We start from the raw sequence: 23,891 nt of genomic DNA, 5'->3' as shown, positions 1-23,891 counted from the left end.
ATGCCATCTCGTACCTCTTACAGACCATTGTCGGCATTGTACTCTATCGCCAACAGTGTTACGCCGACAACGTACAGCCGCACACGCCCTTGACAGCATCGAGACCACGAATACACACGGCACGAACAACTAGGAATATGATGGTGTACTGTAGTCTCATGACCTCGCGTCGACAATAATGGCATGCTTGACCGCGGAAGTGTTCCCAAAGCGGCAAGGTGTACCTTTTGGTTACAAAGTATTTACACAAGGCCCATCCCTGAAGTTACCAAATCCTGAGGCGAGCCAAGACAAGCATAAAGAGACTTCAGCTGCGAGGGATATTCAAGTCATCGAGGACGGAATGCACTATGGCTCGCTAATCACGTATAACCATCTACACACCGTGCTCTGGTTGTAATTAGACACGACATACGCTCACGCCTTTCGCCGTCCCAAACGTGAGTGATGCACCTCAAGGACTCCTCTCGACTTTCGAGAATTCCTTCAATCCCACGACGCCAGTGATCTGTCCCGTACGCCGCACGTCCGACTACGCCTGTTCCATAGCGCCATGGTATCACCAGCCAGCACGAAGAGACTCAATCGTGATAAGAAAAAACCGAAAGTGTAGCTCATAGGCTTCTGTCACCGTTCCTCGTGACTCATTACGCCCACACCCAAACTTCTCATAGTCCGAACTCGCATACTCGGTCGTCATTAGAGAATCAACACAACCTGAAACTCCCTCTCTGCTCCAGCAATCGTTAGAAACCATGGTGAAGTCGATAGTCCTGGAGTCGCCTTTGTGCCTATTAGTCGAGAGTGTTCAAAAAGTCCTCCCAGGCCATTGGACAACCGGAGGTCTCGCTGTCTCCTGTGGTGGCAAAGTCAGTATTTGTCAGCTTCGATGTCATTCCATCACGTGGCTTACCAAAGTGTAGATTCCCCGAAGTTTCAATAGAATCTGCTTCCAGGTTGATTCCATCTGCGCCTTCGAGTGAACTGGCGGCCGTGTCGCTGGACGGTCTGAAGCGCTCTCCTCCAGCAAACGTAGTAGCCACTGGCAGGCGATGGTCTGCGACGTCGATGGGCTGGTGCGAGAGGCCAGCATCAGAGGCTGACGGCACATCCATGGGCAGATCGTGAAATCCCTCGGCTGTCGAATCGCTACGGCCCGTGCTACGTCCCTGTCTCAATGCGGGACGCTGGAGGTAATCGTGCTCGTCAAGGGCAGGCGAGTTCAGCTGAACTACGCTCTGGTTGGTGGCCAATAGCTCCTCAAGACCCATACTGGATAAGGCGACACGCACGCGGTCTGGAGCTCTGCTGAACATGGACCAATGGTTGAGCTCGCTTCTAGAGAGGAGCTGTGCGTTGTCGTTGTGCAACCAGACAACGAATGCCTCGGGACGAGTATCTTCCACCACCACGCCGGGCTCGATCACACGACCATCCCATGTCCTTCCTCCTTCGATGACCATACCCACAGCAAAATCTCGCCTGAGCATACCATGCTGTCGCAAGAACGTCGGGAGAAGCTGAAGTTGCTGGGCACTAAGATTATTTGGCGTCGCCAACTCCTCCCATGCCATGTTGTACACTTCATGGGCTGGAGCTGGACCCAGTAGCTGGCGCAAGTGATTCTGCAGGAAGGCACGGTACGAGGGGCTAGGCCGACCATTGTCCTGCCAAATTGCTTGTATAACGTCCTCCGCTCTCAGATGCTCTTCCCACGGTAGCGCCTCGTTCATCGATCCAACCAAAGAATAGATGCCGCATAGGAGGCCGGTGTGGCGCGTGAAAGTGGGCCAAAGGCCATCGCGTACTGTATTGATCAAGCAATTGCGGACACGATTTCTCGCAGGATCAGCCGGGCCACTACTAGTACCTACAAGAACAGTCGAGGAAGTCCACGGTGCATTATCAATTGGCTGGATGTGTTGCTCGACACCTCGGAATTGGACATTGAAGCGCTCGCCGGTAACGCGAGAAGCAGCGTACGCATCTTGAGACCTATGGCGAGGAAATTGTCAGCATTCTCCCAGCTCGTGGGCATCCGGACGACGTACTCAGCAGATGTTGGCTCCTCGAAGAACTCGTTATATCCATGGAGAAGGCTCTCGAGAAGGGCTCGCACTTTCTGAACATGCTCGGGAACCCCATCCACGAGTCTCTCGCCTTCGAGCTGCTCACGTAAGTCTGCACTCTGTTGCAGACACCATTGGATAAAAGCGCGAATGCTAAAACCGCTGCGTTTGACCGATTGTATCCAGCGCTCGCGCAATCCTTGTTGAATGAAGAGGCTCTCAATCTCCAGGACCTCGTTTGTGTCAGCCTTCACTAATCCAGCCCTACAATGCTCCACATGGTGGTTGACATAGTCTAGTACTCGACTGAACACACGCACGCACAACACACAACCTATTGCATGTCTGCGCTCGACCTTGTCGTAGTTGTGATCGTTAGGAGCGCCGCGGCCTATATCATGATGGTTCTTCAAGTGGTTCCTGAGAGGGTCGGTGCGTTTGAAGACAAAGTTGCAGCCATACCGGCGGAATGGACACAGATAAGCTGGGGCATGGAGAGAGAAGTGCCGCTTGAACTCTTTATCTTCCGAAAAAGTCTCGTCACAAAGACGACACCATATCGGATGTCGGTGACTGCTGGCTGCGCTCGACTTGCCTTTAGCTCGAGAGGAGCGCTTCCGCTGTGATGAGTGGGATCGGAGAGTGACAGTCGAAGCGTTTCGGGAGACGCCATGACTAACGTTATGGCTAGCAGCAGAGTGGCTTCGAGAGGAATCTTCGTGCGGGAGATGAGTCTGCTGGTCGGTCCCCGCTGCTACAGACACCTATCAGCTACATTTGGGAGCACACAAGAGGACAATGAGCGGTGGTCAAGTAGCGTAAAGAAAGTACATTGCGTACCTGGCCCCTCACCGCGGTCTATCTCGGCTGGGGGCTGCATAATGGCGTCCAGCCGTTGACCTACTGCATAGATCATCACACCATCAGGGCGGATAAGCTCATGCGATGTTGCAGCCGCGACTGCTCGAGGTGGACTGCTGGCTGCGAAAGGCGTCTGATCCAATAGCGGCACGAAAGTGGCCTTTGGCGCCATGCCGCGTGGTCGAGCGCTCGAGCGGTCCAGCTTTGCCAGGCAGCCGTGTCCGCGGCTCAGATGTCGAGCCCTATCATTCATATGACCAGGCAAACGTTGATGCGAACACGTTTACAAGGCTGGAGAAGGAGACTGCGAAACGGTAGGTGAGGAAGAAGATACAGAATGAGTCTCACATCGGCAGCTTGCGTTGTTTGCTGGCTATGGTGGTGTTCCTCAACTAAGGACCTCATCGCCCGCACTAGCCTCTGCTGGCCAATCTGATGTCTCCCGTCACCCCTTGGTGCCTTACCGCAACGAAGTGCGAAGTTACGTCTTCCAACAATCGCCGCAGGTCACAGGCCAAACCACAGCGCTATTCTCCGAATGAGTTCAAGCTGCAGCAGGACGAAAACCCAGAGCCTTATAGTCGTGTTGCTGGGACGATATTTGAGGATTGGCCACCGTCAACGCCAATGATTGATCATCGAGCTGGTCAGCTGATATGCTCCATACCGCATAGTGTTCGCTTCACAGTCATTTTATGAACGCTGATACTGGTCTCCCCATTGCGACCGCCCCGGCTTGATGTCAGTACGATCAGATCTGAGTAATGACGATCAAGATCATAATCATCGTCAAGGCCGTATATGCAAAGGCGATGAGCAATTGACTGTGTAATGTGGCCACTCATCTTCACTCAACCACAACGCATCAGAACGACGAGCTAGCAAAACCACTTGCCCGTCTGTAGGGTGTCTTTCGTCTGATCGAAGGTCAAGTATGTGATTTTGTGTGTGTGAGACAATCTAGACTTCTCGGGATCACCGAGTCCATGATTGGAGATTTGTGGAGAAAAAAGCCATGTGGAGGCTGCATTGACTGGGAACGGTATTGCACAGCGATATTTATGCAAGCCACCGGCCTATCTAAGACACCAAGCAAGATGCAGCGGTTATCAAATGCCAAATTAGGCACGATGCTGCTGTCATGTGGGCGAGTGCCCATGCTCTAGGACACTGTATGTATCCTGCAGCTACTATGAATTAATGCAGCCAATCACAAAAAGCAGAGTCTCAGTTCTATCTTGGTATCGACGCGGCATAGTAAAATGGTCTCGGTTCTTGGAGTAGGTGCTTTTTCGCAAGCGAGGGATCTCGGGACCATTTGATGCGCTGTTTTGATCTTACAGTCATCCTTCATTCAATCATATCACAATGCGACCCTAGATTTCTCTTCCGCGAACTTGCGATGTATCATGCGCCGACCGTTCTTGCCCAAAGTCGAAGTCCATCGAACACTCTATTCCTGGTCCCCACGTTGCTCGCTCTGCTTGATAACTGTCGATATCATCGTCGTCCACCATCGCCGGCTGGAGCCGCATGCTCATCTGGTCGTGGTCAAGGTCCATGGGCTGCCCATATAGTGGCGTTGCTCGATGGCAGTCGTCGATGGCAAAGTAGCCTTCCTGGATGAGGGGCCTATCGACGTGGTCTAAGGAGTCCAACTGTCCACCAGCGGACGCCAAGAAGTCCCCAGCATCCATTGAGTCACCTTCGACGCCCAGCTGCATCACTTCCTGCCAAGCTTGCCGTGCTAGATCATTGGACGACTGCTCGTTGACACTTTCCAGGTCGATCGGAAGGTTTAGCGGCTCTTTCAGCATGTGCCGTGAGCAAGACGTCAAGGAGCTAGACGGCCAAGATAAGGTATTCCACGACGACAAGTTACGGTCTTCGTCGTCATTCCGGTATTGATGTGGAATAGCCAGTGTTTGCATCGACGCTGGTAAACCGCGTACCATGATACCCTCAGCATAACCACTTCCTACATCGGGTAGCCATACACCACGCGGAACAGACGGCAGGTTGACGGCATAGCCATCAGTCGTTGGCCCTGAGGAGACTTCGATGCGACTTATGATGTTCGCGGTTCCTAGCTCGTGGAAGAGGCTCACACTCGAGCCGTCAAATCCCATGACAGACTCCTGCTCTTCTAGCCAATCTCTGGAGCTGACGGTGACCCTTAGATCCGTAGAAGCTTCGCCCACGTCATTCGGAAATTCACGAGGCAAGGCTTGAAAGCCTGTCTCGCAGTCTACCGCTCCGTTCGGAACGTAAGGACCATTGTCGGATCGTGTAATGCCTCGATATAGAGGCTGCAATACGTCACTACCATACGTATCTGCAGCTGTACTGGCATGGTCTTGCCCCCATCTAAACAAGACTTGCTGTGGCGGCATCCACGGCTGATATTGTTGCGCTAGTAGTTGTGGATTCGACAGCGCATATTGATGCTGGTATTCGACGTAGAGCTGCCGTATTGACTGCGTAACTGTATTGGTATGGGACTGCCACAAATCTCGCCTCGGATGTCCTTGGAGCGTCCTGATCAAGTCCGGTGGGTGGCATAGACACCACGATACGAAGTTCTCCCGAGAAGAGCCAAGCTGCGCAGAGACCTCGTGCCAGACAGACCCCAAGGCCCCTTGTCGTAGCAAGTTGCGTAGCTGGAGCCTTGGGTCCCATTGTGTCTTGACCGCGCCATGTTGCAGATGCTCCACAAAGTGGTCGTAGAAAGCTTGAGCATTCTCCCCAGAGAGTTTGTCGCATATTCCACAAGCTCGATAGTATTTCGTCGGAAGGTGGATGCATTCAGAAGTAATATTTCCACTGGCAGTCCAGCCTCCATGTTGCTCACGAAGGTGTTTGTGATATTTGTCAGTTCGTGCAAAAGAGTCGAGCTCCTTGCAGGCTTCGTGATCACAGGAACGGACATAATCTGGCTCCTCTTGAGACCAAAAGTGCTTGTCAAACCCCTTCTTGTCTCCGGAATAGGCACAATTGTAGCACCAGTGGAGAATATCTCGTGTATTTTTCAGCTTGCGCGCAGATCTAGGTGGGACAGAAGCAGGCGGCGTTGGCACTGATGTTGTTGAGCGCGGAAGTTCCTCATGATGTAGCAACGGCGACCCACATGTAGAGATCTGAGTGTTCTGTCGATCAAGGGATGTGGATGCAGATATAGTAGAGGTTGTCGTTGCCGACACTTGTGGGTTGGTCACTATGTGTCGATACCCGTACCAGTCCGTACCTTTGAGGTTTCGGCATTAGCTCTGAATCTTGATCGTCATAAGGCGGACGCTGAGGACTTACTTGTAGTGAGATGCGGAGAGGGCTTATCAGAGACACGGCACATGACTGATGGTAAGCTCAGGGCCTAGGCGGACACTAGCTGTAGGAATATTGACAGGCTCGCTCTTGTCTAGATCAGGCGTTGCAAAAGCAGACAGTCAGGCTGGTTGACACTTGCCGTACCGAACAAAGACATGCAGCGAGTTTATACCTTGAGGAATCACGATGGGGGATGAACAGTGATACTGTAGTAGCTGTTGAGCAACTTTCACCCTCGAGCACCCCAAGTCCTTGCTCGTGTCACCGTCTCACAACTTGTCCGGTGTGCGCAGCGACTCACAGAGCTTCCTCGGCATCACTGTGTGCATAAAGCAGTCTCGCTTGATGGAGCGTGATGAAGCACCGCGGCCTTCTCCCAAGGCTGCTTGAATGCTATGGGACTGTCCGGAAGTGAGATGATGGCTCACAGCAGCGTCCGCTGCTTGCAGGTATGACCATCGCTGGAACTGCCCTCGGAAGCCTCACACTAACCTGAGTTGTGTTCCTGCTCATGTGCCTACAAGGCTGGAATGACAGTAACACGCTTTGTATTCTGCTGACTCCAAGCCAAAAACTGCGGCGCCTCGCGACTGAGCCTTCCGCTGTGTATATTCGGTACTACGACAGGACGACAGCCACGGCCTTTCCCGATCAACAGAGTCTTGGCGTGCAGTACGTGGCGAGCAGTAAAGCGCGAGGTCGAGTAGACAAGCCCAATTCCACGGATCGCAATACTGCGCCCCAAAACTTAGGCTTCGGGTCATCAAGTCTTAACAATGTATGGCATAAACATACAGGTCACTCTTTTGCCCGCGCCTCGTGCTGTCTCGAGCGTCCAGCACACCGCCAAATCCACGGACAATGACAGGGTGTATCCGAACATCCTGTGAGAGCACACGGATTGTGGTGCAACCACTACACCGTTTGGCCTCTCGTCACTACTACTAGACTCTATTTGCTCGACTTCGTGTGATGTCAACCCCACAACAGTTTGGGTTGGTAGGTCCATAGGTCGCCTCCTTCTTTCAATGCTAGCTAGGGATTGATTAACGGCACACGCTCTGGTTGGCCGACAAGCCTTTCGTGAAATCCGTCGTGGGATCGTGTTCTCGACACGAAAAGTTGAAGTTCGCATGCAGAGCATACGCATGGGGCTGAAGCATTCTTTCGATGGATGACACTTGACTTCCGGCAGTGATAAGGCTATGTGGCCGCGGAGGTACTTGTGGGCATGTACTCTATCGGAGTACAGTAGCGCGTTGACTAGGTAGCCGGTTACTTGATACCGAGAGTGGCACCGGTGAACGATGAGGTCTACAAGATCAGCAAACAGTTCAAGTTGGTGTGCCCTGATGGTGTATAGCCCGCTGCATCACCCCATAGCTTTTCTCTAGCGTGGTCTTGTTCGCTCCTCAGCCTCTATCCAGCACGAAGCACGGTAGTCACGGGATGTACGTGAGCTTATCCGGCCAGTCCATCACGAAGCCTTCTCCCGTCTCGCCAAGCAAAGTCTTGCTGCAGTATGTGGGTCTGGGTCAACGGGCCTAGTCTCGTGACAGCGCGCTCGTGTCACCTCTCTAAGACTGTCAAGATGGGCCCATGGTACAAAGTCGTCAGTAGGCCACTGAATATCTGCTTCTCTGACTATTGTTGGCACAAAGCACGACTCCGTTTAGCCCACCCTCCATATCCGGGACTCCATCATACCGACCAACAAATTACCACCAGGTTGTGATAAGCGTGCCTCGTTGCAGCAGTAACTTCCTGTGGTATTGGAAAGTTCTGGTTGCCGATATTGGACCTTTAAAGCAGAAGAAAACAATCGAGTGAGCTGGACCTTTCCCACGTGGCACGAGCGCCGCGGGAGTCTTTGTCTGGGATTCTTCCACCGATCCCTGGCGCAGACACCAACGACATTGACATGCACCAGGCCTAGCGATTAAGGTCTGGCCGAGAGGACGTCCCCGCGGTGCTATGCAATCTGATAGCACGTCATCAGTTGCCACTTTGGCCATGAGGTCAGGACTGGGAGGCTGCGGAGGCGATATACGGCGACAGCAAGGCCAAGCAATCGTGTTTCGTAGAGGTCCGTCTTCGTGGCCAACCTGCCATCAAAGCGGACTCGGTCATTCAGGTCGCTGTCCTGGATGCCGTGGCTTTTGATCACGAAAGCATGTCTGGTCGTCAGGCTCGGCTATACTGTGTTCTGCAAGCGCTCTCGCTGCACCTAGGGCACCACCTCTGTCAGAACGGAGTCTGCAGAAACTTAGATGAGGAAAATCGAGACGTTTCATAGATGACTTCTGCTATGCTTGACTCCACTGCTGTCAATATAAGCTCTCACTCCCACCATCGCAAGGGGCCGTGGCAGGCATCTGAGTGGTACAGGCTTCGTACAACCCATTGAAAAGCCCGTCGAGAGAAATTCGGCTCAGACTGCAGAACTACGTGACTAAGTAAGTCAACTAGCCAGTGCTCTGTCTCCCCATTCTGCAGTTATGCCCGACCTATACGCCTCTACGGTCTATAGCCAAATAGAGCCATTGCCTCATCGATGATGCCCCGCCGTAACCGAGATGTGTGATGTGTCACTTCTCTTACCGTGGTTCGACGGGTGTGACACAGCGTCTGCACGGTACCATCCTGGGTTGGTCGCCGAGCATGTCACAGCATGAGCAAGCTTGATAGGAGTTTGCATATATTGTACACATATCCGGTCCCTCTGGAGCTTTTTGACGATCTATTTAGTCCTCGATATACGAAACAAACTCTCTCGTCACCACAATATTGTTCGGATGAGGTGTCAAGCGCTCCACACTCTCCGACTCCGAATGTCTTCGCTCTTGCCTGGTCCCACCCTTCGACCTCATGACCGAATCCAATTTGCTGAGCTCCCACGAATTGCCCTTCGAATCACTGTACGCCGTAGCTCGAGCTCGACTATTCGCACCAAACACCGAAGCGGAATTGCTCGTCTCTTGATGCGCATCTCTGACTGTCAAAGTCGTCATGCCCGGTCGGAGGTCTGCCAAGAACTGCTGCATACCAGGGATGGCGGCAGTCAAGATCGATACGTTCATCACGACCTGCGACCAGATTGCGGGCATGGTGTAAGACCATGAAGGGTCGTCGAAGATCTCCAGATGGTGAAGAGAGGAAATATGACCGCCGAGTGTACCAATCACCGCCGTCCGACAAGCAAAGCACACAATGACCAATATCTGGATCTGCACAGTGGTCTGGACCTGTGGCATGAGTGCTGTCGGCAGAGCAATCAGGCAGACTTCCGAGAATATGTTGACTAGGTCTATGCCAAGCTCAAGAGATCGCTAGAGTGGTCAGACAAATGTTCCCATCTTAGAAGCTGGGTAGACGTACCAAACTGACGCAACGGTCAGCTCTGAGATGCCATGGGTTAGGTGGTCCACACTGCAGTGCAAGAGCAATGACCGAAGCGACTAGCCACGCCGTATGAAGCACCAGTGAGGCTTTATTTGCTTTCGAGATGCCCTTGAATGGTTGGAAGGACTGGAACAGTAGGCTCACGGATAGTTTCGAGCACAGTTGCGACAAGACGTTGAGAAGTTGGGCAGCGAAGAATGACTGTCATATATGAGTCAAGGCTCTCGATCGACTTCTGTCTACTGACCTTCTCCCAGCTGTCGCCATGCTCAAGCGTTCGCTTCTGCTTTCCTAGTCCTGCGCTCGTCGACAGTTGCATGCATACTGTTTGCAAAATCGCGAATAGCTAGACCCGCCAATCAGATACCTATTCCGCATGAGTGTGCAGTGCCGGAGGTTACCAACCATAGAGCATATCAAAAACCCATCGTCCCATCTCGGTCGAAGCTTCTGGAAGCGGAAGACCAGTCTTACGAGCCAAAAGACTGCCGTGGTGAACAATGCTCCGTAGATGGTGACGATAATGTACCCAGCATGGTCAGTTGACGTGACCGGCACAAGGGGTGCTTTAGAGCCAGCGTCCATGAGGAAGAGCAGAAAGCTAGTGGCTGTCGTCGTCAATGTCGACTCGCGATATGACGGTCGCACGCGAACATATGCTGAGCTGATGGCTAACCCACATCGACACGGCTGCCGTGAAACACACTGTCGGTGCCATTGCTCATCACAGATTTACCTGGTCCCATACGCTGGGCGCACCGAAATTCTGTGGGATCCCGTCCTGATAGTATAGTCTTTGCTCAGATTGGTGGAGATACGGAGGTACATAACAAGAGATGTAACATCCCGCCGTTCCCACGTTCCGCAGCACATGGAGACTCTCGCGTGTCTCGAAGCAAGAGAATGATCCCGGGCGATGCTTGCGTGGAGATTATGGTAATGCTGGCTGGCGGGCGTGTCCTCTCGCGTGGTGGCTTCCAGACGAGCATGCACGATAAATGATATGTACGTGTGGGCAAGCTTCGAGTCGTCGTTGGTGCTCTGGGCGGAACAGCATCTGCCGAAAGATAAATGTAGCTTGTTCGGGTTAAGGATCTTTGCGGCAAGTCCCCCGTGCGTGGCACGGTTCGTGGAGGATCGGGGATGGCTGGCCCGGCCGCACTAGCAATGCAACCTGATGCATTACGAGCATGGGCTTCGGCATCGACGTGGGATGCCGTCTTGACAAATGCTTCATCTCATCTCATCTGATCTCATCTCATCTTATAGTCGACGACAGAATAGCACCACAAAACAGGAAATGACAGTCAAGCGACTGAACAATTGGTTCTTTGACATGTTGGATCGCATCAATTCGACGTACTTGGACGGCCAAGAACATGCTTCATAAACCTCACCAGGATCGAAGCTAACCCCATGTCGACCACGTATATCCGGCGACACGGGATGGAGCTCAAAGCCAGCACCGCCGCATCGATGCAGTAGCGAGATCAACGCATCGGGCTACCACTATACCTGGATCGTTCTCCTTGCTTGCCATACCCTTCCAAGGCAAGCGTTATGCACGCTGCTAATACGAAGCCGAGAAGCCAATGAGTAAGCTCCAACATGCCTATCGTGCCTGTCCGTTGGCCGCCAGATGGTACCTCGCAGTTGTCGAGTCCAGAGCCTTGCTCGTGACAAGGTGCTCTGTGCTTAAGCGCCGGCAGATTGCTACCTTCAAGCGATTCTGCTCGTGCTCTCATACTCTTTTTCCCTGTCCCTTTTCCTCTGCCCTGTCGAAGCTGTTGCTAGTTGGTATCATTACGTGTAGCTGGTAAGATGGAGCGAAGCATCGAGATGACCAGCGCTGGTCGAGACAATGGGCTCAGGTCGACAGACCATGATCTCGCGGTTATGGCGAAGATTGGCAAGAAGCAACAGTTCTCAGTACGCTATGCTATGCAATGAGACAAGATAGACCCTAGCTGACAGAATCACTCCACAGCGCATCTTTGGTTTTTTGAGCACTTTGGCTCTTTCTTCGGTATGCTGTTCTTGAAAGTAATAGATTACTAGGTTCTGACTATCACTTGCAGACCTTACTCGCATCGTGGGAGTCTGTCGCAGAGTACGTGAGATCATCCAGAAGCAATGGCATTGCGATTCCCACGGTCACAGCATCACAACTCTAACTTTACATCTAGGTCGATCGCAGCAGGACTCACAAATGGCGGACCTGTGTCTCTCATCTACGGCATGCTCCTGTCTATTTCTGGTACACTCGCGGTGGCGGCTTCGCTAGCAGAGATGGCTTCTATATGTCCGATTTCCGGCGCCCAATACCACTGGACATACATGTTTGCACCTCCTAAATGGGCAGCCTTCATAACGTGGATGCAAGGATGGACGACTGTTTTCGCATGGCAGGCGACCGTGACGAGTGTCACCTTCCTCACTGCGACGCAGATTCAAGGTCTGATGATCTTGAACTATCCAGACTACACACCGGAGAGATGGCATGGGACACTCTTAATGTGGGCCTATCTCGCAGTTCTTTTCGCGGCAAATGTATGGGGCATACGCCTCCTACCTCTGATCGAGCTGATGGGTGGTGTCTGCCACATTGCATTCTTCGTCATGATGCTGATCGTTTTGGTCGTCCTGTCGCCCCGCAGCTCCGCAGAGTTCGTCTTCACGACATTCACGAATGGAGGCGGCTGGCAGAGCGATGGGGTATCGTGGTGTATTGGACTTCTGACTGTCGTCTACTCCTTCGTTGGGTGAGTCCAGTGGCATGCTGTTCTGTTGCCATGGCTGAACTGACAGTTACAGGTTCGACGGAGCCATTCACATGAGTGAGGAGGTGAAAGATGCCGCGACGACAATCCCCAAAGTCATCATCCTTACCATTGTCATCAATGCAACTCTGGCCTTTGCCTTCCTGATCGCTCTACTCTTCTGTCTCGGCGACATCGAGACAGTCTTGAGCACTCCGACCGGATACCCGATCATCGCCATATTCGTACAGGCTACGAACTCCAACGCCGCAGGGACTGTCATGGAAGCTGGTTTGATCATTATCGCATTCGCCTCTGGCTTTGCTCTCCTGGCATCTGTATCTCGTCTGACGTTCGCATTCGCAAGAGATGGAGGCATGCCCTTCTCCAAGTTCTTCGCACACGTAAGACGACGAGAATTGGTCAAATATTTCATGAGAGGTACTGACACGATCTGTACAGGTCGATCCCCACTACCACATCCCGATTCGCGCAATCAGCTTGGTGTGTGTTGTTATTATGCTCCTCTCCCTAATCAATATCGGCTCCTCGATCGCCTTATACGCCATTCTTTCGCTATCTAGTCTCGCGCTCTACGTGTCCTACCTGGTCCCAATCTCGCTTCTCGCACTTAAACGCATTCGAGGCGAGCCGATTCCATTTGGCCCGTGGACCCTTGGAAAATTTGGCTTATTCATCAACCTCTACGCTATCGCCTTCGGCATTTTCATCATCATCTTCCTGCCCTTCCCAGCAGCCACGCCGGTCTCAGCGACATCTATGAACTATGCTGCTCCAGTTTTCGTCTTCCTAGAACTCGTGGCATTGCTTGATTGGTTCATAAGAGGCAGAAAGCACTATGCTGGCCCGTTGAAGGAAGCAACAGTGATGACGGATGAGAACAAAACGCCAACCGTGGAGATCGTACAAAGCAGTGCAGACAAGATGATGTAAGATGGCCAAATTTTGGCTGGATACAACCATAATAGATACTGGTATCACTGATTCGACCCAACAAAACAAACTTAGGCATGCTTCTTTCGAGAAACTCTCCTTCGCTTCCGGAATCCCGCCTTCACTTCCAGCGAACTCATGTCCCCTTGACTAGTTGTCCGCGTCCCATCTGTTCCTGCAGTTTCCGCAGATGGCGGCTGGTCGATTGTGTTGAGCTCGATCGTGGCTCGGCACATTGGGCAGACCGGCATTATCTAGCTGGTGCCGCGTCTGTTAGGGACAACTTCGTTGAAGCAGTACTGTGCTCACTAAGAGGCACAATATGCACTCGAGTAAGAGGCCACTCAGGAAGCACGAGCTCCGTCGGATCCAAAGCACCAAGCTCCTCTGGCACCGACTACTCCTTCAGCCCACATCCAGCTTCAGAAGCACTCATCACGCCTAGCAAGACATTCACATCACACGCTGCAACGAGCAACACCACGTCTTCCGCAGCAGCCCATCAGACTCTGACATTTACGTGTACTGCCTAGTACCACCGGAGGAAGAAGATAGCAAGACACACATCGCCTGTCATGCCACCCGCGTCCTGCAGCGGACCTTGACATATCGTGCATCTCTGCCTCTCAGTCGTCTCTCGTACTTTCACACTAACTCCACGATCTCCTCACAAACTCACGGACAGCGAGCGTTCCCGACGGCGAACAGCGACAACTACAACAACCCGGCAGCGGCGGTGCGCTAGAATGTCTATACGGTATAGCCTCTCAATCCGATCCCACAACAGCATACGAACAACAAAGGTGTACACCGCCTCCTGCGAGGAGCCCGGTCAATCCAACCAGACTTTGAAAGCTCAAGGATTTGATACGCGCGGTGGACGATGCCATCATCATCAATATGGGGGTGCCTGCCGACCTCGTGTTTGTCCTGTCGTCTAAATAGCTGTTTCACCTTACTGATGTGCACAGATACGCTCTAATTTCGCGCACTGCGAACCTATGGACGAATTCAACGATGCCTCCCATGGCTTGCAACCGCATCGTCAGCAGGGAGCTAGAGCAGAGCAGGCACCACAAGTATCCCCATCCCGCCCTTACCACCGCCTTCGCTGTGGTCGTCCCAAATCGAAACCACACCCTAAGATTCGTGGACGACTCCATGACCATGAGGCTGTGGTGAAATGCGACTGCCCACAACAAGCCGGATCGGCAGCTCGGCGACCAACTCCCGGATGAGCTGAACCTCTTTGTTACTGGGCTTTTAATATAGTGGCTTCCGCATGCTCTGTGCGTATCTCAATGCGGACTGCTATCCCACTCGAGAACGCTTACGCAGAGGCTGTGAGGAAGGCAACCGGTAGCGTCTTCACCTCAGGTACCCTCGAGAAGTATCTTCCTTGTTGGCGTACCACATTGAATGGGCTGCCAACTTCATGTATTTGATGTCCGAATCGCAAGGGAACAACCAACCATAATTTCAAGGCTAGAATCGATCGACTCCTTCTGCCCTGTAAAGTCTTTGGTCGTAGCACGTGTACCTGCCGATCATCAGCACACTTCACATTTCATGTGCAACATGCATCCCAAGCGCTCCATGTCCGGTAGTCATTATGGCGTACGGTATAGTCCCCGATGTAAGATGCAGATCTTGGCGAAGCCTGGTCGAATGACCGGTGCTAACAAAGAAAGCAAAGTCACGCTAGAAGTATGTGAGACGGAGAGGTACGTGTAGATGACAGGAACAGGCGATCGATCGTCCGGTCGCTCTCTTTCAAGTGTCGAGTTGTATCGTATGATGACCTTGATCATGTGTAAAAGTGGCTAAGACGAAGGACATAAGTAGGCGAGGTCTTCTTCTCCATTGTAGAGTACATTCAGCCCAATACCTTCCGCTGTAGCACTTCCACGCCAGACAAGATCTTCGAGATCCTAGCAACCATGCTCATCTGGAAGACCATCACCGTCGCGTCTCTGCTTTCTCTGGCCTCAGCTCAGGCGACAGTCTACCTTATCCGCCACGGCGAGAAGCCCTCAGACGGCAGCAATGGCCTGACCGCACAAGGCAAGGAGCGAGCACAATGTCTGCGTAATGTCTTCGGTACGAGTTCAGGCTACAACATCGGCTAGATCCTCGCAGAGCAGCCGAAGAGTAGTACGTGCAATCCCATCCAGATGCCTTTCGAAGCCAGGGTATTGACCGTCTCTCCCTAGGTGGCGCTCGTGAACGTCCGTACGAGACCGTGGAGCCTCTCGCGCAAGATCTTGGCCTCACCGTGGACATTAGCTGCGATCGCGACGATGAGTCCTGTGTAAATGATGCAGTCGACGACTACGATGGTCCTAGAAACATTCTCATCTGCTGGGAGCACGACGAGCTCACCAAAATTGCAAAAGCGCTTGGTGACAAGAATGCCCCCGATTATCCTGATGAAAGGTGGGCGACAAGATGAAATCTTCGAGAGTACTCGTACTGATGCATTTCAAGCTTCAACATCATCTGGACAGATCCGGCTCCGTATAAGAGTGTTACATCCGAGACGAGCGAGAATTGCCCTAGCTTGGATTCGTAATGGATCCGCTAGCAGTAACGATGTATATGACAATGTCCCTAGTAGATATAGGCAGTGTATTGTTGCTGCTCGCCATCGCTCCTTGAAGGCCCTTCTGCGAGCAGACGCTGAAGACCGTCGTTGTTCTTCGAGACTGGTTGGTAGTAACCTTTAAGGCCTGTGGAGATCAGAGACAGATGGATCTGGATACCTCACGGCTCCAAAGTCCTGTCTTCAATGGCGAGTTCACCTGTCCTCCCGTCGAGTGTGCGAGAATCTCAAGGTGGCGGCTTCAACATTGATGATAGCGTGGACCAGTCTTCAAAGAACTCAGGTTTCCGCCTCCGATCCGCCTTCATCTGCTCTTCGGCTATGATTGCGTTAGTAACGGCCATCTTCGCCAGGTTCGATAATCTGCACCTAGACTTTGAAGAGTGCGGAAGTCAATCCAGTCAAGTGCATGTTCATCAGCCGGAGGATATCTCAAAGTCAACTGTCTTGTTTGAAGTATGAGCCGGCCGGCTCACCAGCCCCCACACTTTCTGTCGTGAGAGAGATACGTTTGCAAAGGACTCCTTGCCAAGTTGACCTGGACCCCAAGCATACGAAGCTGCCGTACACAAGCGCGACAAGCTATTTTATGCCTGTCAAAGGATTTCGTCTGCATGTCGGTCAGCCAATCAGATCGTTGGAACGGAGCCACTGAAACACACCAGCCAGCATCGTGTTCCACGCGTGGACAGCGCTGCCCTCAGCCTCACCATAAAGTACCTATTACAGGATTCACAGCCCTCATCGCGGGAGTGCTTCCTCCTGCAAATTTAGGACTCCAGCACGCAACCCAGCAGTGCCTGGCAGCATGGCTGTAGGGCTGCTTCCGACCAGATTGAGTTGCTGCTGGTCGATCTTAGGCCTCCCATACTAGACATCTAGACTGGCTGGGTAGGAGATTCTATCCCGCAAACGTCTTGTCTTTCTTCTTCACATCACGGCCTCGATATAGTATACATTCCAGATATGGGTTCCCTCTCCTTATTTTCAATTCATCTAACGCTGGTGTTCACGATCTTGTCGACAAGCTCAGCTACCTCATCACTCGTGGGAACCATCGGGAGCAGTAATTCAAGCCAGAATGCCTCGACCTCTTCTAATACGACACGGGCGGGTCAGAGCACCCTATCTACTGCGATAACGAGCATGGCGACCTCAAGTAGTGCAGGCGTTGGCGACTACATTGCTCTAGGACTTGGAGTCTCTAGCACAACTCCATCGACAACCTCAACCTCCACGACTTATAGCCGTACCAGCATGAATACGTCTTCCAGCACATCACAGAACGCCACAAGAACTGCCTCTGCGACACTTGGCAACTTCACAAGCCTTTCGAACACGACTCTCAGCAATACTACGCTTGGCGTATGCTACGATCAATGGATGTCATACTGGAACTCTTCTTCGTCCTACGGAGGTAACAGTACGGTGACCATATTCCCCACGTATACAACAACTACTTGGTCCGGCCTCACAACTGAGACCGATGCCTACACCGTCACTGGAGGCACGTTCACTACCACGTACGACCTTACCCAAATAATGACTATCTCTGCCGGCGCGTTCAATTACTCCGTCATTACCGAGACGTATTCTGGCGTCCAAACGTATACAGTCACTGCGTCATCTACAGCGACAACCCAAACGTGGACCGACTATTCCGATGTCGAAAGCACAGCGACTGTGCCACAAGTGATGACCATTACGCCACCACCTTGTGCGCTCCCGGGCCTTGTACCGCAGTGTCAGTCGAGCTGGATGAGCTTTCTGTCTGCAAGCACGAACTACAACCCGCCTGTCTGTCAGAATGCAAATATCGATAGCGATCTATGTCAGTCGTTTCAGGACAAATACGTGGTGGATAACAAGTGGTTGGACTCGGCCCAGTTTGATGGGTACTCCAAAGGGTATACACAAAATCCAGACTAGGTGAGTGGATTCAGTTGAGACCCGTCTACATACTGGTTTTGCTGACAGTTCGGCAGTAAGTGAATCGCCGTGTACCTCCAACCTCGTCAGCTTATGCTGGCATGAATCCTGATGTTGATCTTGCGCCACTCCGCGTGGGGATCGAAAGCTAACTATCCAGTGTCATCAATGGCACTGCTGCTGCTAGTGGCGTCCAAGAATGGATCTGGCCGACTTGGTCTACTCTGGCGCCTAGTTGCACTCTAGGTTGTGCTCGTTGCGGCATCACTGGAGGCGTGGTGCAGCTTATGTATTGGCCGCCGAACACCAGCTACAACACCGATGCGGGTCCCATTACAGTGTCGATAGACGATACTACCTTGACGTATCCAACGGTAAGCAGTCATGGACCTGTGAAGTATTCAGACGCTGACGTCCATATGAGGTGTACGTATCATATCACGAAGTCTCCGCCTCGGATTCTTGCAAGGCGGTCGGCCCGACTATTAGCAACACAATTGTTGCAATTACGAACTCTGCGGACATATCGAGCATCTACGCCCAGCCAGACGATGGCGCACAATTTGACATTGTCGCCTTCGATGTCGTTCGGACAGAAGTGGCATCCTTCAACCTAGCCGATCTCCAAGATACCCCAGCTTCAGTCTTTTCCCGCCAGATATGGTGTGTTTCTCTGATGTCAATGCACGCTGCTGGATACGAGAATGGCGAATACTATACCGTGGGAGACAATGGCGGGCTAGGGGCGCACATTCCAGTTCAATACTCTTGCCCCACGACATTACCTTACAACCCGATCCTCTATCTGCCTGCGAACGTGCTGCAAAGTATGAACCCGGACTGGGCTACGTGCAGTGGGGATATCAATGGTGTTTACGATCCTCCCACTGCGCTGCAGCCGCAGGCTACCGAGGATGGTGTCACATCACCGAAAGCGCTTACCACCACTCCGGCTTCACCGTCTTCGCCAGTACAGGCTCCGACAGTCTCTGCTACCCAAACTATCATAACGGCGCAGGCAACGAATAGTGCGCAACCTGTGGTGATTGGGTCAAGCCCGGCCTTGGCTCAGACACAAGCCTCACTTTCTGTACAGTCCGGACCATCTGGCTCAAGTGTTTCTGATCCCCAGCAGTCTTCCGCGTCTACTGTCAGCCATGAACAGAGTGGAGGTGGCAGTGCACAGGATCCAAGTTCGCCACAGTCGAGCAATAACGTCGATCCTGGAGTGCTGATCTCGATCGTGAGTCAAGTCGGAGGGAGTCCTGTCAGCAGCGGTCCGCCAACAGCGACACCATCGACCAATGCCTTGTCTGTTTTGCAATCTGCTGCCGATCCCACTGCCACTGCGGCTCAGGCTGGCGGTAACGGAGTCTTGTCTGGACAAGCTTCGAGCAACACTGCTGCTGGTAATCCAAATCTGGGCACCAGCAATGCGGGCAATGGGCAGCCCAAGACCATCAGCGTTGGGAGTAAGGCTGTCTCAGCCGTCAACGTTGATCCAAGTCACCTCGTATTGCAAGGCAGTAGTACCTCGGTCACTCTCACAGTAGGAGGTGCTGCTATGACGATCGATGGCCACGCAATCAGCGCCGCATCATCGGGAAAGTTGATCATGAGCGGTGCTCCCGGGCAGTCTACCATTGTGCTGTTTCCAGCAGCTCCGAATGGTCCTGCCGCCACGAGTGTCACTGCAGGAGGCCAGGTGTATGCGGCAAGCAGTCTAGATGCCAGCCATGTTGTGGTGCAGAACAGCGGTGCTTCGATAACATTGGCGGCTGGTGGGCCTGCAACGACGATGAATGGCCAGGTACTAAGCGCTGCTTCATCAGGACGTCTAGTAATAGGTGGATCTGCCGGACTGTCGACAATCACAGTAAGTGCGGCGTTATCTCCTGGCCTGACAGCTGTAGCTACTGCGCAAGACGGCCATGTGCTCAGTCTAGTAGCGAGTAGCGGCATTGTTTACGTCCAAGAAGACAAAACAACTTTTTATCTTGCAGCCGGTCATACAACTGTCATCGATGGTCAGACTATCGGAGCTGGACCAGGAGCAAGCCAAGCAGTCATCGATGGTACACAGACGATCAAACTCACCAGCCAGACGAACAATAGCCCGACGCATCTAAGTGCAGCCGCGGCCATCAAGGCGGGTAATGGTGCGATCTTGAACGTAGCAATGTTGCAAAGCGGAGTCGAGGTATGGGATGGAAGCATGACAGTGCTGCTCACACCAGGAGCAGCTACTGTAGTCGATGGCCAGATCATTAGTGTTGATCGAAGCAGCAGTGGTGTCGTCGTTATTGGATCGTCGACGATGAGGTTGGAGACCGGTAGTGTAACGCAGACGGGACCATCTGGAAGCACGACTAATATCGCCTCTTCGATAGGCGTCGCAGCGTCTAACGGTGTGAACGGCTCGAAAACCCCCGCGACCTCGACAAGAGCGTCGTCAGCAGCAGGACGGCAAACTATTGATGAGTTTATGCTTGTGCTGAGTCTCGCGCTGGCCTTCCTGGTTTTAATTATTTGAAGGCCCATATACATAGATAGCGTAAGGACGTGCGATTTGGGTTAATTAGCTCTTGATTCCCTCATAGGCAGTGGGATTGTGCCATACACTCTCTACAAAAAGATCCTACGCTCCTTTTCCCCCAAATCAACACTCATCGTGAAAGCCCGCCCCGGTATGCATCCACAGCGATGTGCTACTCGACTACGTCTGCAACCTCGAGCTCCAACTCCGGACCTACCTTCAAAATGGACCGCCAAAGCCTAGCAGCAGAGGATGCTTGCCGTGAGTCAGAACTACCGCTCTGCGACCGATGAGGCTTTTCCGACGGCAGACAACGCTGCACCTAACGCACACGACAGGCTAGAGACTCCAGAGACTGAAGTCCGCATGAGTGTGAGCATCTTTGTATTCGTCAATGGTGACTGCGTGACAGACGAGGACTTGCGCCCCTGCGCTGGCAATGCGCACATTTGGATGAAGGCGTTGAGATAAACTCGGGACATGGAGGTCGGGAAGAATGCGTCGGGAGGATTACGTCGGCAAGTGGCACATATCTTGAGCAGATGGTGAAAGGCAACATTGCCATCGAGGATGCGTTTGCCAAGTTGGAAGGTGCGGAGCGAGAGATCAAAGAGCTGAGTATCCCAGTCCTTGAAGAGACCGAATTGGAGCGGCAGAACAGGATCGCTGGGCGGGATCGAGTAAGGACGGCTGTAGCGCACAACATTTGCCGCCTGCTGGCCCATTTCCGTCAGTATCGCACCGATGTCAGCAATGGCACTATCGACTCAGCGTATTCGGGATCATTTGGTGCTGCGAGCAGACAGAATTTATACCTTCGAGGGCGATCCACGCGTCGGGCCACAACGTGAATCACTAGGCTGCAGAATCGCCTGGATTGGTACGCTCTGGACATTGAGAGCATTGCCGAACTCCCAGCAGAGAGGTATCTGTACTATCACATGATCTCTGTTCGGAGGCGTGCGTTCTGGGATCAGTACTTCGACGAAATAGCTTACGAGATGGACCAGAGCATGAAGGGAGTTGTAAATCTTCGAGCGACCTTCACGGGAGAGGGGCGAGAATACTGGATGTTCGCAACGGCGATGCTTGTTGGGGTGAAAACTTGGATCTGAGCCTGCGGTTCCTGAGGAGGGTCGAAACCTGTGACCGTTGATAGGTCTGCCATTGTGTGAGGGTTTGTATGGTTATTGTTCGTTCAGACCGAGAAGAATCTGCTGGAAGAGGATGCGTGTGTTAAAGGGTGGTGGCAACGAGTCAACGACAATGAGGGAAAGGCCAAGTATTATGTAGCCATGGTCAATCACGTGGAAGGATGTAAGTTTGGTGAACACCAACACTGAATAGGTATAGTGGGTGATTCAGCAAGTGAGGTTCATAGAAGTGAGCTTTTGAGTGAATTGGAGTGTCGAAGAGAAAGTGTGCCCTCGGGCACGGATTACGCTACAACTAAACACATAACGGTTGTCGCATCCAAAACCTAGGAAGAATCCTTTTTTCGGAAGCTCGAGGAGTACCTATACCGTAATAGCTACCTAAGGCTCGTAGTAGAGTCTAGAATAACGTCTAGATTATAATACTATTTATTTTAAAGGTACTAGTACTTCTCTTCTACGTTATAGTAAAGTATAAGGGCTCTAAGGAGTAGGCGCTCGTAAGGATACGATCTTACGACCGAAAAAGTTATGTTCCCTATGTCTTGGCATGCGACAACCGTTATGTGTTCAATTGTACGAACCTCCCCTCTCCACCATGGTATCCGCTCTTGCCCTGCTACGCCCGAGAGTCTGCTTCCAATCCCTTGCTGGGGTAATCACGGAGCCATCCACTACTCATCTGGTCCTAATTTAAGAGCTACATAGCCATACCTTGCAGTGGTGGCCATAAGATCTGGTTCAGATGCTGCCAACACGGGTTTCAGATGTTTGCCAGATGAGTCTTCGGTCCACTGCAGTATGTCAGCCACAGCCTCGGGGTTTGATGCGGAATGTCTGCCACGTCAAGGCCTTGTCCCATGTGAGGAGAGCTGGTTGCTGAAAACACTCCAGCCCGTCTACTTTCTTTTGCTTCCTTTATAACTCGAGCGAGGATCACCGTTAGTAAGCTTTGTCCTTTATGTGGCCTTAGGTCTGTTCTCTTGTCCAGGAGGAGCTCTACCCAAGCTCATTTCTTCACCATATCGGCTTCTTTATACCTTATCTGAGGGACATCTGGCAACTTGTTCTTGCGAGCACAGGCTGGATTGACCTTCTTCCATGCCAGATCCTAAATATATGCCGTGAGCGGCCAGGGTTTGGCTGTTGCCAGTAGCAACATAGCGGATCTCCTTCTACATATTGAAGTGAGCATGCAGCTTCATTGTATTCCCGCCCGTCACAAAAATTTGTCGAGCTCTGTGAGTATAGGTTCATCCTGGAAGATCTTCTTCAATCCATTCTTGATGGCAACTTTGCCAACCATCATCCGTCCTGAGTACTCGGCTATGGATGTGATTTGGTGGATTTCAGAATTGCGCATTTCCTTTAGGCTCCTGACCTGAATGTGCGTCAAGAACCCAGCGCATGCTACTGGATAAGGGGCCGTTCCAACGTTGCCCTTCACGAAGATTCCCATCAACAAGTTCATCCTCGCCTCTCTCTCCTCCCTCTGTCGGCTCTTGATCTGGTGGGATGTGGTAGCTATCGGGAACTCTTCGTCATTAGCGGAGTGGGTGTCCCCATAAGGCTCGTTAAGCGCGCCGCAGTCATACGGGCGTCCTATTTACCTGCTTGGTCGATGGTCGGAGCCGTAATGTCGGAAGTATACTGCCAATGTGGATCTGTATGGTCGTTGGCTATGGTGTTGGAATTGGATGTGTAATTGAGAAGTGGTTGACGCAGAGGATTTGGGATTGCAACGAGAGGGAGATGTGGCAATTGCAGAGTACTTATGATCCGGTGACACTGCATCACGTGGGTAAGCAGCCGTGTGAGGTTCAAACCTTACATTAAGTAAACGTCGCTCGAGTGAGCTCCCAAACCTTGGAGCAAGGAAGGGGAATTTGTGGCCGTGGCTACATACATAGGACCCCGAGCAGGACTAACCCATTCACTGACTCACTCATCCGGCCGTCTTGCTGCTCCATTGCTACTACATGGGTGGAGCATTGGGCGCGGTGAGGCGCCAAGCTAGCAGCAATGGTAGCTGGATGAGCTACCAACGCCATAGCAAGTGTGTACCATTGGTCTCGAAGCGAACGGCTCAGTCATCGTCGACAGTGTGTTCGATGGTGGTTTACATCGTGAGGCCGTACTATCAATAGTCAGTAGCATACGCTGAATGTGGAGACGACGTATTCTACCGTGTGTGGGGTGGCTACCCACGAGAGTGTTTCGTGCGCTGGGCCCTTGGGATAGTAAAGAAAGCATCTGGACAGTCGCTGCACGTGTATCCGTGGGTAGGCTGGAGGATCGCTA

The 23,891-nt window shown here is 52.4% G+C and overlaps 8 protein-coding genes across 8 annotated transcripts; 3 read left to right on the top strand and 5 right to left on the bottom strand.

Moving 5' to 3' along the window:
• Nucleotides 1–794: 794 nt before the first annotated feature.
• On the bottom strand, nt 795–1,733 carry LTS14_009262 (uncharacterized protein; the record flags this gene model as incomplete). The annotated part of the gene is made up of 2 exons (XM_064841945.1): nt 795–856; nt 914–1,733. 2 exons carry the CDS (start codon nt 1,731–1,733, stop codon nt 795–797), a joined length of 882 nt encoding a protein of 293 aa, XP_064690455.1.
• Nucleotides 1,734–1,870: 137 nt separating this feature from the next.
• LTS14_009261 (uncharacterized protein) lies at nt 1,871–3,102 on the bottom strand (the record flags this gene model as incomplete). The annotated part of the gene is made up of 2 exons (XM_064841944.1): nt 1,871–2,820; nt 2,910–3,102. 2 exons carry the CDS (start codon nt 3,100–3,102, stop codon nt 1,871–1,873), a joined length of 1,143 nt encoding a protein of 380 aa, XP_064690454.1.
• A 1,204-nt stretch (nt 3,103–4,306) lies between these two features.
• LTS14_009260 (uncharacterized protein) lies at nt 4,307–6,279 on the bottom strand (the record flags this gene model as incomplete). The annotated part of the gene is made up of 2 exons (XM_064841943.1): nt 4,307–6,144; nt 6,237–6,279. The coding sequence occupies 2 exons, from the start codon at nt 6,277–6,279 to the stop codon at nt 4,307–4,309; spliced, it is 1,881 nt and encodes a 626-aa protein (XP_064690453.1).
• Nucleotides 6,280–8,998: 2,719 nt separating this feature from the next.
• Nucleotides 8,999–10,241, bottom strand: LTS14_009259 (uncharacterized protein; the record flags this gene model as incomplete). Its single annotated transcript, XM_064841942.1, has 4 exons — nt 8,999–9,583; nt 9,633–9,857; nt 9,904–10,002; nt 10,062–10,241. The coding sequence occupies 4 exons, from the start codon at nt 10,239–10,241 to the stop codon at nt 8,999–9,001; spliced, it is 1,089 nt and encodes a 362-aa protein (XP_064690452.1).
• A 1,236-nt stretch (nt 10,242–11,477) lies between these two features.
• On the top strand, nt 11,478–13,369 carry LTS14_009258 (uncharacterized protein; the record flags this gene model as incomplete). Its single annotated transcript, XM_064841941.1, has 6 exons — nt 11,478–11,585; nt 11,644–11,682; nt 11,735–11,766; nt 11,843–12,418; nt 12,471–12,819; nt 12,878–13,369. 6 exons carry the CDS (start codon nt 11,478–11,480, stop codon nt 13,367–13,369), a joined length of 1,596 nt encoding a protein of 531 aa, XP_064690451.1.
• A 1,940-nt stretch (nt 13,370–15,309) lies between these two features.
• Nucleotides 15,310–15,821, top strand: LTS14_009257 (uncharacterized protein; the record flags this gene model as incomplete). Its single annotated transcript, XM_064841940.1, has 2 exons — nt 15,310–15,469; nt 15,583–15,821. 2 exons carry the CDS (start codon nt 15,310–15,312, stop codon nt 15,819–15,821), a joined length of 399 nt encoding a protein of 132 aa, XP_064690450.1.
• A 1,296-nt stretch (nt 15,822–17,117) lies between these two features.
• LTS14_009256 (uncharacterized protein) lies at nt 17,118–20,433 on the top strand (the record flags this gene model as incomplete). The annotated part of the gene is made up of 3 exons (XM_064841939.1): nt 17,118–17,878; nt 18,061–18,274; nt 18,325–20,433. The coding sequence occupies 3 exons, from the start codon at nt 17,118–17,120 to the stop codon at nt 20,431–20,433; spliced, it is 3,084 nt and encodes a 1,027-aa protein (XP_064690449.1).
• Nucleotides 20,434–20,708: 275 nt separating this feature from the next.
• LTS14_009255 (uncharacterized protein) lies at nt 20,709–21,604 on the bottom strand (the record flags this gene model as incomplete). The annotated part of the gene is made up of 2 exons (XM_064841938.1): nt 20,709–21,195; nt 21,435–21,604. 2 exons carry the CDS (start codon nt 21,602–21,604, stop codon nt 20,709–20,711), a joined length of 657 nt encoding a protein of 218 aa, XP_064690448.1.
• Between the last annotated feature and the right edge of the window lie 2,287 nt (nt 21,605–23,891).

The sequence above is a fragment of the Recurvomyces mirabilis genome (genome assembly GCF_035927965.1).
Source record: "Recurvomyces mirabilis strain CCFEE 5264 chromosome Unknown scaffold_30, whole genome shotgun sequence".
Classification (NCBI taxonomy): Eukaryota; Fungi; Ascomycota; class Dothideomycetes; order Mycosphaerellales; family Teratosphaeriaceae; genus Recurvomyces; species Recurvomyces mirabilis.
Note: the sequence above shows the minus strand (reverse complement) of the source record. Positions and strands in the feature narration are given on the sequence as shown.